This window comes from Schistocerca serialis, chromosome 12 (genome assembly GCF_023864345.2).
Source record: "Schistocerca serialis cubense isolate TAMUIC-IGC-003099 chromosome 12, iqSchSeri2.2, whole genome shotgun sequence".
Taxonomy (NCBI): domain Eukaryota; kingdom Metazoa; phylum Arthropoda; class Insecta; order Orthoptera; family Acrididae; genus Schistocerca; species Schistocerca serialis.
In genome coordinates, this window is record NC_064649.1 from 85,594,410 (window position 1) to 85,608,305 (window position 13,896).

At 46.1% G+C, this 13,896-nt stretch overlaps 1 protein-coding gene across 1 annotated transcript in view; it reads right to left on the reverse strand.

Annotated features, from left to right (window-relative positions):
* Positions 1-816: 816 nt before the first annotated feature.
* The window catches only part of LOC126427957 (basic salivary proline-rich protein 2-like), a 42,629-nt gene continuing 29,549 nt past the window's right edge, over positions 817-13,896 (reverse strand). The window contains exons 3-4 of the mRNA XM_050089845.1: positions 8,742-9,876; positions 817-887 (exon numbers count right to left, since the gene is read on the reverse strand). Coding sequence (XP_049945802.1) covers positions 817-887; positions 8,742-9,876 — 1,206 coding nt within the window. The remainder of the gene's footprint in view (positions 888-8,741; positions 9,877-13,896) is intronic.

Sequence of the window (13,896 nt, forward strand, 5' to 3'; positions counted from 1 at the left end):
ATGTAGATTTTTGTCTAACCGTTACATATACCTTTACAATCTGTATAGTGATTGTTAAATAAAACTTAGTCGTTCTATATTTTTCTGTAGTGTTGTTCGAAAATGGTGTAGAGGTGCGGCTCGAGGCGAGATGCTAAGAAATGTGGCCTGTCAGCTGTTTCCAACCATGCAGCAAAGAAGATTACGCAGTGTGGCCACAGAGAAGACGACAGAAGATGATTACAATACAAGAATTGTTGGGAGTGGCGATAGCGCTCGTCGTCCATCATTTTAATGGTTCACATGAAATTTTTAACATCTAATAGGCAGTGCTATTTAGGTCAGAGTATGCAAAGGCTGTCTGCCCCGGGTGTCCTAACAGCAGCTGTCCGGCACGCTCACATGTACAAGGCCGGGTGAGTCGATGAGACAGATCTACTAACAGGGGATATGCATATGTATGTCTCGAGCCCTGTGTGTACACTTGAACACGGTGAAAAAGCTGGAAGCTTTCAAACAGCTACGAAACAAACTCACACCACTGAAACGATGCTACTAACGACACGGCATTTCAGGTCCACTGAGGCCTCGAGATATCGCGAATTCCGATGTTAACAGCTCCATCTTGAACAAATAACCAAACGTGTCGGAAGACTACACGATCCAATGCTTAACAATTTATGGCATTTTTCGGTAATTTGCCATACTAAAAAAGGAGGAACTAAAGCTGTTAATCAGAGGGTATAGTTTTATTCGATAGGGTTTTACTTAAATTTGTTGCCATATGTTGGTGATGGGGCATCTGGTGCTGCTTTTACATTTGCAACTGGACTGCAATTAAGGTTCCTCTTGGTAATGCCACTTCCCATCCCTGTTGTAAAAGCCAACTACTGGTTCATCATCTTCACCTGTGTGGATCAGATACTTAAATACACTCATAAGCTTAGTATTCAAATAACTGAATTCTTGTCAGCAGCGTTTACAAAATTATTGTGAATGTAGTAAAATAATGAAATTATAGTTACTGCTATATGTATCTTCGTTGTCTCCTAACTCCGTTATCTTCCACGGTGAGATTGTGAAGCACACAGCACGCTCGGATGAAGTGCGCCATCTCTTTACACTCCTCAATTTCAAGTGTTATAATTCTCTAAAACGCTGCTTCAAGTGGCCAAAGCAGTGTTCTACAACACACGTGTTTTTTTGAGAGTGCCATATGAAGTCACATTGCACTCTGGACAAATTCCCTGTATTTCTGAACGGATAGGCACTGCCAGCCAAATGATGAAAATCTCCACACTTTTCTTCGAGCATTTAGTAGTGTGAACACTCTCCTGTCATGCACAGAGCCTGGATAGGTGAAGAGTAAGTCCCTAATCCGCCGGTATGATTTTAAACTAATTGCAGTTGAATGGAAAAATAATTCTTCCTATTCATATACGACTGTGGATTTTTCTGAGGACTATCACTTCTAATGTGTGTACTGTCAATTGCCCCCAATCGCACGAGGCAATCCATTTCCCCGGAAATGAACCTCAATCTCTAGTCTTTCTTCTGAGGACGTCCACTGTATAACTTCCCATCCTAAATCACTGATGAAGTTAGTAACTACCTGAAAACATGTAGCACAGAAGAAATACAGATACTGAACCCATCTGCGACATCCCTGAAACCTGCAGCTTCGTGACCAGCAAACTACGAAAATATCAAGATGTGCTTCAGTGGGAGCTGTTTCCCGTTTCCCCCTGCCTGATAATGAGAGATTCAGAAATTCAAGGTCCTATAAGGCCATCTGCCACATGACGCCACACCCGAAAATGTTCTACAAATTCACTGTCACTACAGTGTGTTGCCACATTCTCTACATTGTTTTCGATCCTTTGTCTCTATTGCGGTTGGAACATTTCCAGCTCCTCATCGCTCCACACACAATCTGATTGATTCGCTGGACATCTGGAATAAATACTGTTAATAAATTTCACGTTTCAACCACATGAAATTCCTTTGCACTCTGCCTAGAAAATGTGACTTCATATGAGAATAAATAAAATGCTTACCTTACAATTCACGATGATGGATTGTAAACAGCAAGAGAGCAGACCCCACTCCAACTCGCACAGCTCTGCGGATGCGCGAATATGGCTGCTTGGCTGCTTGGCTGCTTGGCTGCTTGGCTGCTTGGCTGCTTGGCTGCTTGGCTGCTTGGCTGCTTGGCTGCTTGGCTGCTTGGCTGCTTGGCTGCTTGGCTGCTTGGCTGCTTGGCTGCTTGGCTGCTTGGCTGCTTGGCTGCTTGGCTGCTTGGCTGCTTGGCTGCTTGGCTGCTTGGCTGCTTGGCTGCTTGGCTGCTTGGCTGCTTGGCTGCTTGGCTGCTTGGCTGCTTGGCTGCTTGGCTGCTTGGCTGCTTGGCTGCTTGGCTGCTTGGCTGCTTGGCTGCTTGGCTGCTTGGCTGCTTGGCTGCTTGGCTGCTTGGCTGCTTGGCTGCTTGGCTGCTTGGCTGCTTGGCTGCTTGGCTGCTTGGCTGCTTGGCTGCTTGGCTGCTTGGCTGCTTGGCTGCTTGGCTGCTTGGCTGCTTGGCTGCTTGGCTGCTTGGCTGCTTGGCTGCTTGGCTGCTTGGCTGCTTGGCTGCTTGGCTGCTTGGCTGCTTGGCTGCTTGGCTGCTTGGCTGCTTGGCTGCTTGGCTGCTTGGCTGCTTGGCTGCTTGGCTGCTTGGCTGCTTGGCTGCTTGGCTGCTTGGCTGCTTGGCTGCTTGGCTGCTTGGCTGCTTGGCTGCTTGGCTGCTTGGCTGCTTGGCTGCTTGGCTGCTTGGCTGCTTGGCTGCTTGGCTGCTTGGCTGCTTGGCTGCTTGGCTGCTTGGCTGCTTGGCTGCTTGGCTGCTTGGCTGCTTGGCTGCTTGGCTGCTTGGCTGCTTGGCTGCTTGGCTGCTTGGCTGCTTGGCTGCTTGGCTGCTTGGCTGCTTGGCTGCTTGGCTGCTTGGCTGCTTGGCTGCTTGGCTGCTTGGCTGCTTGGCTGCTTGGCTGCTTGGCTGCTTGGCTGCTTGGCTGCTTGGCTGCTTGGCTGCTTGGCTGCTTGGCTGCTTGGCTGCTTGGCTGCTTGGCTGCTTGGCTGCGCCAGAAACATTTTTTCAAGGTAGCGTCTGGCAGCTTGCTGCTACTGTTCATACAGCAGGCAGCCCCACTCAAAGTAGCCAGAAAGCGGGAGAAAACACTGCTCATACGCGAGAGCCCACTGGTAACTGCTCAAACGAACCTGAAGGCAGCAGGGAGGGGTGGTGGGGTGAGGTTCAAGGACGGGCACGTGGGCCCAGAGAAAGTGTAGCAGTACTGAGTGGGTGAATCTTACAGAGATCGACAATACATGGAGAGACAGTTAGCTGGTAAGGTACGACAAAATACGTAATGAAAGAAAATAATGTAAAAGGATCTCTAGGTTTTGGCGGCGCAAAGACTGTTCCATTAAGTTTCGGGTATGCAGCCGCAAGAAATCTCCTAATATTTCACCTCTCTAACATTCAGCCATCTTCAGAGTGAGCTGCAAGACTGCCACTCCAGTGCTCGCTTCGTCCCTTCATACTCGTCTACCGCGCGACTGCGCATGCGGTCACAGATGCAAATGCGCCAGAGACGTTGGTCGGCGGCAGAGACGTGCATAATGCGCGAGTTGTATCTATGACTCCGCAGTTGATCTGTGTTGGCATATCGATATATCATTGAGCTGCACTGTGACGACGTCTTTGCGAATTTATTACAGCAAGTGCCGGATTCCATGATTTATCAAGATTGAAACCACTATCTCTATTAATTTTACAACCTAACAAGTCGGCATGACGTGAGTCAGTCGGGCGACTGAGGCATTTAGCTCCCCAAAGAATTTAGGGGCTCATTACAATTTTAGGCAGCGAATTTTAATGAATGCTGTTGCAACGTGGCTCTGGTCCAAGTATTGAATCCTGGGTATTGACATTTCAATAGTTCAAATTTGGCGATGCTGCTTGACAAGGAGATGGAGTCAGTAGCAGTCAACTTCCCAAGGTTAGTAATTCAACACCACACAGCCATGTGTTGATAACAGCAATCATACCGAAAAGGCAAATGAGGTTAGCTATCTATGCCTGTCAGTCCAGTTATTGGTGACCGTAAGTCAATTTAATAAGATATGAGAAATAAATTCGTTGTTAACCAGCTCATGCCGCCAGATATTGTCGCAATAACTGCTAAGAGTTGACAAGAAGACTTCAGGTGGTACATACGGATACCACCGGGACTCATCTGCCAATTCAAGCTGTGTCAGATGCAGTGATAAGTCTCAGAAGAATATCTATCATTGAGGTATCCACCGGAAAGCAAATCAGTGTCGTTTCGTCTCTGGTAGTAGACCTAAAGACTACATTTCACGGCAGAGTAGTCTGTATAGTGTCCCCTGAGTCTGCTTGCTCTGAGTTCCCATAAAAAACACAAAGCTCTCGCCGCGGTCGAATTGATTAGTCTCCTTTCCCCCTCCAACAATTGAAAAAATCATTCTGTAGGTCAGCCATTCGCCTGCACTGTTCCCAGAAATCCAGACTTACAGGACCACGTCTTCCCCTCGAGATTAGTAACTTAGAATTGCACTAAACTCACAAGAACATGCCTTAACTAACTTTGTCGATATTTCATTGTAACCACTAGAATGCCTTGTTTTTAAAGATTTTATTATGAAAGTTATTTCTTTTGGTGAAGTAACATATTCATGTACCTGAAGCTATTTGTAAAGACTGGTTTCAGATACTCAAGGGCATTACTTTCTGATTCTGACCATCCCATTCTATGAGTAACGGATATAACGTACTTGATAGATTGATTTCCCACACAATACCCATCGGTTTCTAATGTCATCCACCCCTAATGCTATATGATCCTGTTCCTTTCTGGTTCTACAGTCTCCTCCTTCACTATATCACATATTGTTTTTATTTTATTCCCTGACATTGCTATCTTCCTCTCATAGTGCATTTGTTTAGATGCCTGAATTACTTTTTTTAATATTTTACAGTATTCCTTATATTTAGATAAATCGGCAGCATTGGAGCTATTCTTGGTCAACACACATTTTCCTTTTCGTCTTACAGGAAATCTTTATTCCTTGTGTAATCCATGGTTTTATTATAGACTTCTGTTTGATTTGACTAACTTTTAGAGGAAAACAGTTTTCAAACATGGCACTGACATTGTTCATAAACGTTATATTTTTCCTTCATGTCATGAGCACTATAAACATCTTTCCAGTTCATATCTTTGAGCAGTTTTCTAACACACAATTTTTGGTTGAATGACTACTCTCCTGTACTCAGGTTTAGCAGTCATGATAATCTGCTTAGAATTTACATCTAAAACACAGAGCTGCATGTCATGATCTGATCATTTATTACAGGTTTTATATGATTTTGTTCCTTTGATTTGTCTATAAAAATGGTAACAACGGCTGTTGTTGCGGATTTAGTGATCCTCGGTGGAAAGTTTATAGTGTCAGTTAGATTGAAACACATTAACTGCAGTAAATGTTTACAGGAAGATTGCATTATAAATTCTGTATTAAAGTCACCACAATCAAAATTTGTTTCTTCCTGTTACATAACCCAAAAGAGCTTCTAGGTGAATTCCGAATACATATTTTCCTGCAGGTGGTCGGTAAATAGTTGCTATTATATAGGATCTATTATGGAACTCTACTTCTGTTGCACATGCTTCCAGATGCTGCTCTAAATAGAATTTATTGATTTCAGTGTTCTTGAATTTATGGCAGTTTTTAATAAATGTGGCAACTCCTCCTCCATCCATATCATACTCCGCAGGAGTATGAAGATAGCTTAAATCCTGAAATGTCCAACATATTTATATCAGTGGTCACTTGATATTCAGAGGCAGATCATGTCAATTGGGTTAAATGAAGTAATTTCATCAATACAAATGACTAGTTCATTAACTTTATTTCTGAGTCCCGGAGTGTTCTGGTGTAATAAAGATAACTGATACTGCATACTAATGGGATTATAACTGCTTTGGCGAAGATGAACCGGCAGTTTCTCTTTACTTTCTGTTAAACATTGTTTAGATGGAGGCTGTTTGAGAAAACAGATGAACAGGAATCAAATTTTAGCAAACTGTCTGCCAATCTCTCCTAAAACTCGTATTCTTTCCCCTTCCCTAACCTAAAAAGGCATCCCTCTGACACCTGTGACAACTGGTATTTTACCACTTTTGACAGTGTCCCCCCTTTTCTGCAGTCAACCCAGACAGTTTTCCCTTGCCTTTCTTATTGAGGTGAAGGCCATGCCTAGTGTAGTCCCACCTATCGATGGCATCCACAGGAATCAAACGAATATGGGTCCCTATATCAGTCCTAAGCAGCCACTCCAACTCAGTTCACCCTCCCGACGGAATTCAAATGAGGCCAATCATGGCGTCTCAACACACACAAATTCCACACTCGTATGCTTCGTTGCTGATGCTGTCTTCACCAGGTCACTCGCTATGGAGTATTCATTGTCTCTGTCAATGCTATTTCCCGGACCACCCACTATAGCCACAGCATCCTCCTTCGTGAAATACTTGCATAAAGACCCTACATCCTCTGCTACCTGACCCAGATCTGCACTAGGCTTGAAAAAGTTTGTGACCTGGTACTCTGGACCTAGATTTTCCTGCAATAGTTGACCAACGCCTGTACCATAGGAACTACCTAACACCAGAACTTTCTTTGTCATTACAAATTTCCTTGCCTTTTTCAAGTCCTACAGCTTCAGCTACATGAGGCTCATCCGATTCTGACTGAGGCAACAGGTCAAATCTATTTTACAGATTTATGACAAAGCTGTCTGATGCTCTCCTTTGCCTGTTCCCCGTATTACCTGTTGCCACTTCCCACCTCTGATCACCCTTCTCCCTCTTTAACCTGTCCAGATCCTCCCTTGCCTTGTCTAGGTCTTGAAGAGCTGCAATTTTCCCTTGCTGTTCCAGTATTTTCCTATCTCTACTGCAGATCCTACAATACCACAGGTGAGCGTCATTTATGTCCCCATTTCGCACGCCACTACATTCGCCCCAATGAAAGAAACTACAGCACGCATTACACCACACCCCAGAACTAACGATCCTACGACATGTCACACTTCTCACTCATGGTAAAAACAGAAATAGTATAAACTGATTTAATTACTGACGAAAAGGTAAACAAAGGACCCTAGAATCTATTCAGGCAGATATAAATTGGAAGAGTACTGAATAAAAAACGGGTGATTACATGTAAGTTTAAGTCACTGTTTACATACGATATGCGCACGTGAAATTAAGCCTAAAATAAGTGATATAGGCGCGAGAAGGAAAATAAACTTCTTACCCCGTTTAAGCTTATTTTACACTTCACTACTTTAACAACACTTAAATTATATTTATAACGACTGTAAGCGTTTAACAGCAGCGTTTAACAGCAGCTTAATAACAGCTTACTAAAAACGCTTTTTATAATTATTTATTGCAGCAAATCCTCGAAGAGTCGGCGTCGCTTATTTACTCCACCAGTGTACGCAATTTTGGCGTACTAAAATTAAGGAAGCGGATGCTTACCTCCCACTTCAGCTATTCTTACTTCGTGTGTTGGTGGATGAAATCCCCCAGCTAAGTGTTTGCATTATTCCATCCCTTGGTAATAGTGCATTGGGACAACCAGAATTTTGGTTAGCTCTGAATACATCATGGGAGCAGACAGTGATCAATGTTATTACTTGTAGTTAATATTAAAATCAGTCTTGGTCACAAATTTATTTACTCTGCTAACGGGTTTCGACCTCGCCTATGGTCATCTTCAGACCAAAAAAACTGTATGAGCAGTAGCCTCCATCTGGTGGTAAATTTTGGTTGCTTTCGGGAGATATATGGCGATCTTTTCAAATGGATACCCTTTCCACAGGCCTTCAGAGAAGTTCGAGCAAGGTACAGTGCACTCGGCAGAAAACCGTTTGACAGTACTGCATGGGAATAAATTGGTCATGAGTCAGTTTCCTGAGCCAGCCGCGGTGGTCTAGCGGTTCTGGCGCTGCAGTCTGGAGCCGCGGGACTGCTACGGTCGCGGGTTCGATACCTGCCTCGGGCATGGGTGTGTGTGATGTCCTTAGGTTAGTTAGGTTTAAGTAGTTCTATGTTCTAGGGGTCTTATTACCTAAGATGTTGAGTCCCATAGTGCTCAGAGCCATTTGAAAAAGTCAGTTTCCTGTGTTCTGCTGGACCCGTGCGTTGGAAAGTTCTATTAGAGTGCCGCGGGTTTACTTCAGTCAAAACAGAACGGGCCGGTGGTATACGCGCCATGTACGGCCAACATCTCCTTCCAACTGTCGGTGAGATTGTGGCGGCAGCACCGTCCAACGCACGAAGGGCTGAACTAGGGCACTGCCGACACAAGTAGGGCCAGCTGTACCGTTACGCAGAATTTCGGCAACGGTGCGTCGCACACCGGACCGCACGGGAACAAAGCAAGCAGCCAGTGCGAGCTAGTCGACGCGATGCGACACACGTCTCCCAGTTCTTCCGCCGCGGACCGCGTGCGTAGAGTCAACGTGACTCCGCCGTAAATGCGTACGCGCGCTCGTAAACGCAGTCGCCGTTTGTGTCTTCAGCTTCTTCGCGGACGTTACGGCGCCTCCGGTCGCGCCAGGAGCAGAACATTCTGTGACGCGGCCTTCTGTCTCGCTCGGTCCACGCGGTCGAGCCACGGCTCGTCACCGGAGTGTGTACCCTCCGGCTCGTCACCGGAGTGTGTACCCTCCGGCTCGTCACCGGAGTGTGTACCCTCCGGCTCGTCACCGGAGTGTGTACCCTCCGGCTCGTCACCGGAGTGTGTACCCTCCGGCTCGTCACCGGAGTGTGTACCCTCCGGCTCGTCACCGGAGTGTGTACCCTCCGGCTCGTCACCGGAGTGTGTACCCTCCGGCTCGTCACCGGAGTGTGTACCCTCCGGCTCGTCACCGGAGTGTGTACCCTCCGGCTCGTCACCGGAGTGTGTACCCTCCGGCTCGTCACCGGAGTGTGTACCCTCCGGCTCGTCACCGGAGTGTGTACCCTCCGGCTCGTCACCGGAGTGTGTACCCTCCGGCTCGTCACCGGAGTGTGTACCCTCCGGCTCGTCACCGGAGTGTGTACCCTCCGGCTCGTCACCGGAGTGTGTACCCTCCGGCTCGTCACCGGAGTGTGTACCCTCCGGCTCGTCACCGGAGTGTGTACCCTCCGGCTCGTCACCGGAGTGTGTACCCTCCGGCTCGTCACCGGAGTGTGTACCCTCCGGCTCGTCACCGGAGTGTGTACCCTCCGGCTCGTCACCGGAGTGTGTACCCTCCGGCTCGTCACCGGAGTGTGTACCCTCCGGCTCGTCACCGGAGTGTGTACCCTCCGGCTCGTCACCGGAGTGTGTACCCTCCGGCTCGTCACCGGAGTGTGTACCCTCCGGCTCGTCACCGGAGTGTGTACCCTCCGGCTCGTCACCGGAGTGTGTACCCTCCGGCTCGTCACCGGAGTGTGTACCCTCCGGCTCGTCACCGGAGTGTGTACCCTCCGGCTCGTCACCGGAGTGTGTACCCTCCGGCTCGTCACCGGAGTGTGTACCCTCCGGCTCGTCACCGGAGTGTGTACCCTCCGGCTCGTCACCGGAGTGTGTACCCTCCGGCTCGTCACCGGAGTGTGTACCCTCCGGCTCGTCACCGGAGTGTGTACCCTCCGGCTCGTCACCGGAGTGTGTACCCTCCGGCTCGTCACCGGAGTGTGTACCCTCCGGCTCGTCACCGGAGTGTGTACCCTCCGGCTCGTCACCGGAGTGTGTACCCTCCGGCTCGTCACCGGAGTGTGTACCCTCCGGCTCGTCACCGGAGTGTGTACCCTCCGGCATCGGTGATCGAGCCGTGCCGCCAGTGCAACGCACCTGTATGAACGGACATTAGCGAAGAATGTTATTTGTCATTTATTGTAACGGTAGGAAAAATAAATGTGTCCTGTCCCGAAACCGCTTCAGTCGATCATTGCCACAAAGACTCTCCCTTGAGCATAGTGCGTGGGCGCAGCATAAAGCCGGTTCACTGCACATGAGTGACTGTAAGCGGAGATAAAACACATTCCCGCTTAAAGATCGTCATAAGTCGCCAGCTTGGTATATAGCGTGTAACACAGTTGGACATTTCTAAACGCTTCCTTTTCAAAACGTCGGCTGACAGGTAGAAATCTGCCATTAGATACACAGAACCCAATTACAATATAGAGAACTTTGGTAGGTCGCTTGATCCTTATAGTTCCTGTCGTTAAACTTGTAACTCGCATGTAGAAACAGCTCGTTAAGTTCATACTTGACTTTAGTAAATGATTAATTCCATTTTCGTGTTAGAAATGAGTAGCATCACGCTGCGAATGGCTTGATGCTTCTCATAGATCGTTAATAAAGATTAGGTTCATGGAAGTAACTACGTGATCAAAAATTCAAATTTTGACACGATATCTTGATGTCACTGTGTTTTTACCTTTCAGCCTACCAAACGTTCTTGTATGCCTTTTTGATATAACTCACTTCGTTCACAAAATAATAGCATGAAGAACATCCTCAAATACAAAGTCATCAAACATCTGTCGAGAAGTCGCACGTGGTTGAATTTAAACTTGTCGGTAAACGATTTTCTCCAGTCTCCTGCAGACTCCACACACTACTTTCTCAGAGCTGCAAACATAGGAATAGCTTGAAGCCACAAACTGCGTTACGAAATGTGTCTTGCAGATATTTAGACAATTTCCGCCCCGTTCATTTGTCATAGCTTTTACTGCTATTTGTCACAAGCCTCACAATTTTCCAGATAAAATGTCCTACAGCTTGCAGGTTTTTTCGGAAAATTAGTTTCTTAATAAACTATACAGTATTGTGCAACCTGTTCCGGCACCATTGTTGCTTACCTCGCCTCATCATCAATTCGGCGATCGAGAACCCTGTAGGTGATGTACCGACCTCAGTGTTCCTCCATAGATGACCTTGTGCAGTTTGGATCCATTTGTTGTGACTCATAGCTGGAAAAGGTCTTCATGTAGCTCATCCATCGCTTTCTGAGTCTTCCGATTGGACAAGGACCATCAGGTCTTCCCATATGCACGGCTTTTGCGCTAGAGGTGCCTTGGCTCCTAGCAATGTGGCCTGCCAATCTTACTCTTCGCACCTTCAGTTTTTGAACAATCTTCGCTTGCATCAGCTCATAAAATTCTTGCATTTGTCTGTTTCCACGATCTCCTTTCGTGGACACGCTCAAAAATCGTCTTCATAATTTTTCCATCGAAGACGAACACGCAATTAGCGTCCGGATGTGAAGGGCGAGTGGAACAAAAGTTCCAAGAGAGAACCCAGCAGTTCAAGCAGCAACTGGACGACTGGGTAATGGATAAGGAGCTGCAGGGACAGCCATGGTCTTCAGCCATTACAAATGTGTAATTCGCGAAGCAAACAACTACTTCTGCTACAGCAAAAAAGAAATTGTTTTCAAGCTGGTAATATTAATCTCGATGTTATTGAACTGGTGCGTGCAGTGGCCCTGTTCGTGTCTCTGTGAGGAACATCCTTACGATCGGTGGTGACTATTGCCAGAGCATACGTCATTTCGTATACATTGAAAAGTTACTCTTGTGGTGTAATGTGAGATAGAACTTCCATAGAATTTTCTCGAATTGGAACACAACCATTCCCATTTCGCTATTCGATGATAGTCTGAGAGTGAAATGGATCATCCAGCAGGGAAAACTTTCTCTGTGCTTTTGACCATTTATTGAAGCAGGTACTACAGGAAACATCGACCACTAAATGTTCGAAGTCCTATACTAGTTTGTAGTACATAATAGTCCATCACAGAATCTTGCGATGAAAATTAAATACGACGGATAACTTATGAAGTGCAACGGACTGCATTCCGGCTGTTACTGGACTCCACATAAAGACTGGTAGCCCAGACCGCCTTGTCACGATCCTAACGCTCCCCCACGTCGGAGGTTCGACTCCTCCTCGGGTGTGGGGGTTGGTGAGAGTCCTCTCACATTCCGATTTTCTTACTTTCTTTCGCTCGCCATGGTGCAATGTGGAGTAAAAGAATAAAAATGTCGCTCACGCAGACGAAACGCACCACCTTGCGATATATACTAACATTAAACCAATAACGATAGGAAGGTTGTTGAACCGGTCGGTTCACATCCAGTAGCTAGCAGGGCGAAGGGATATTACACTCCCTTCATGGACTGGCCTAAAGCCTGTCGTCATAATTATTCTGTCAAAGACCCAAGATTTCTTCATTCTTCCTTGTTGGGCTTCAGGCTTAGGTCCCATACAATAATACCGGCACTTTAATGGCATAGTAGGTCTTCAGTTCGGTCTTACGTGACATTCTTGGATGATATTATCTGCTTTATACTGAAATCAGTTTTAGACCCATTCACAATACGTTAGTTTTTTCCCCGTTTCAAATTATTTCGCCTGTTGAACCGTGTGCCTAGGTTATTCAAGATTTTCCAATTAAGCAAATATTGATATCCCTGCCTGTAATGGGATGTCATTAGGGGCTTCTATTTATACCTCCATGACCTCAGTCTTTCCCCTATTAATCCGTACCCCAAACTTTCTTGTACCTTGTGCTAGGTCCTCTACAGTTTCTGCTGTCTCTTCCACTGATTCTGCTAGAACTGCGCTGTCTTCTGCATAACACAATAAATCTCTCCTACCATTTAGTGTCACCCCTTTTTTTCCCTCTTTATTTCTCGGATTACTTTCTTTGGGACCAGGTCGAATAATAGTAGTGAAATACCACCTTGTCTCTCACCCCTTCTGATCTGGAACTCCTTGGACAGCCCCCCTTAGTATTTGACTTTGGCTTTCATCTCTGCTGTGCACACCTTGACCACATTTATTAACGTAATGCGTATAGTAAGCTCCCTCAGGATGTTGTACATTCTGAACCTGAGGATACCGCCACAACCCTTTGAGCAGGCCACGAACGTTACCAGAAACAGATGGTTGAATCCCCAGCACTTTCCCCAGATTTGTTACATGGTGAATAATCGATTGATGGTCGATCGTACTTCCTGGAAGCCTGCCTGGGAATTCGTACAACATATTTTGCAAATGGCGTAAGTTTCTCAAGTATTATTAAAGATAAACCTTTATAAGGTACACTTAAGACAGAAATGGCTCTGTACTTCGTACAATCTCTCTTACTGTTCTTTTGATGCAGTGGGATGATGGCGAGTGATTTCCACTCCTCAGGGATTTCTTATGAGATTGTATGGCTCTTTCTGAAGAGTTCCTTCTCCTGCCTTCAATATATCTGCCGTTACCGTATCTTATTATCCTTCTGTTTCCTCATTGCTCTTTCTCCATCTTCAGATGTGTTTGCGGTTTCTCCTTGAACCTTTGTATTGTTCTCATATGGAAAGGCACTCCGTGTATCTTCAGCATTTAATAACTCTCAAGGATAAATACAAGGAATATGCCACTGCCGGACAGACTAACTCACCTGGCGGATGAAGCAGATCACTCGCTGCACACCTTGGTTGTCAGGCCAGGGCTCACCCACATGGCAGCCCAAACCCCATCACTCAATGAAGATCACTCATACGCTAGCTGTTTTGGCTCCTGTCACGAAGATAGCAAGAAACTAGTGTCAGGAGAACCATCTAAGCTTTTTTAAGTTTCGAGGAAGGGTGAAAAAATGTTAAACACAATAACAGAACCATGACATACCACCTATATTAATGTACATATAAAAGAAGTCATTTTAAGAAATTCTCAACCAGTTACTTAAGATTTTTGCACATTAATGTAACCTTCAGACGCAGGCTATATCCATTAGTACATTTAATACATTAATATTGAAGATATTAATAGACG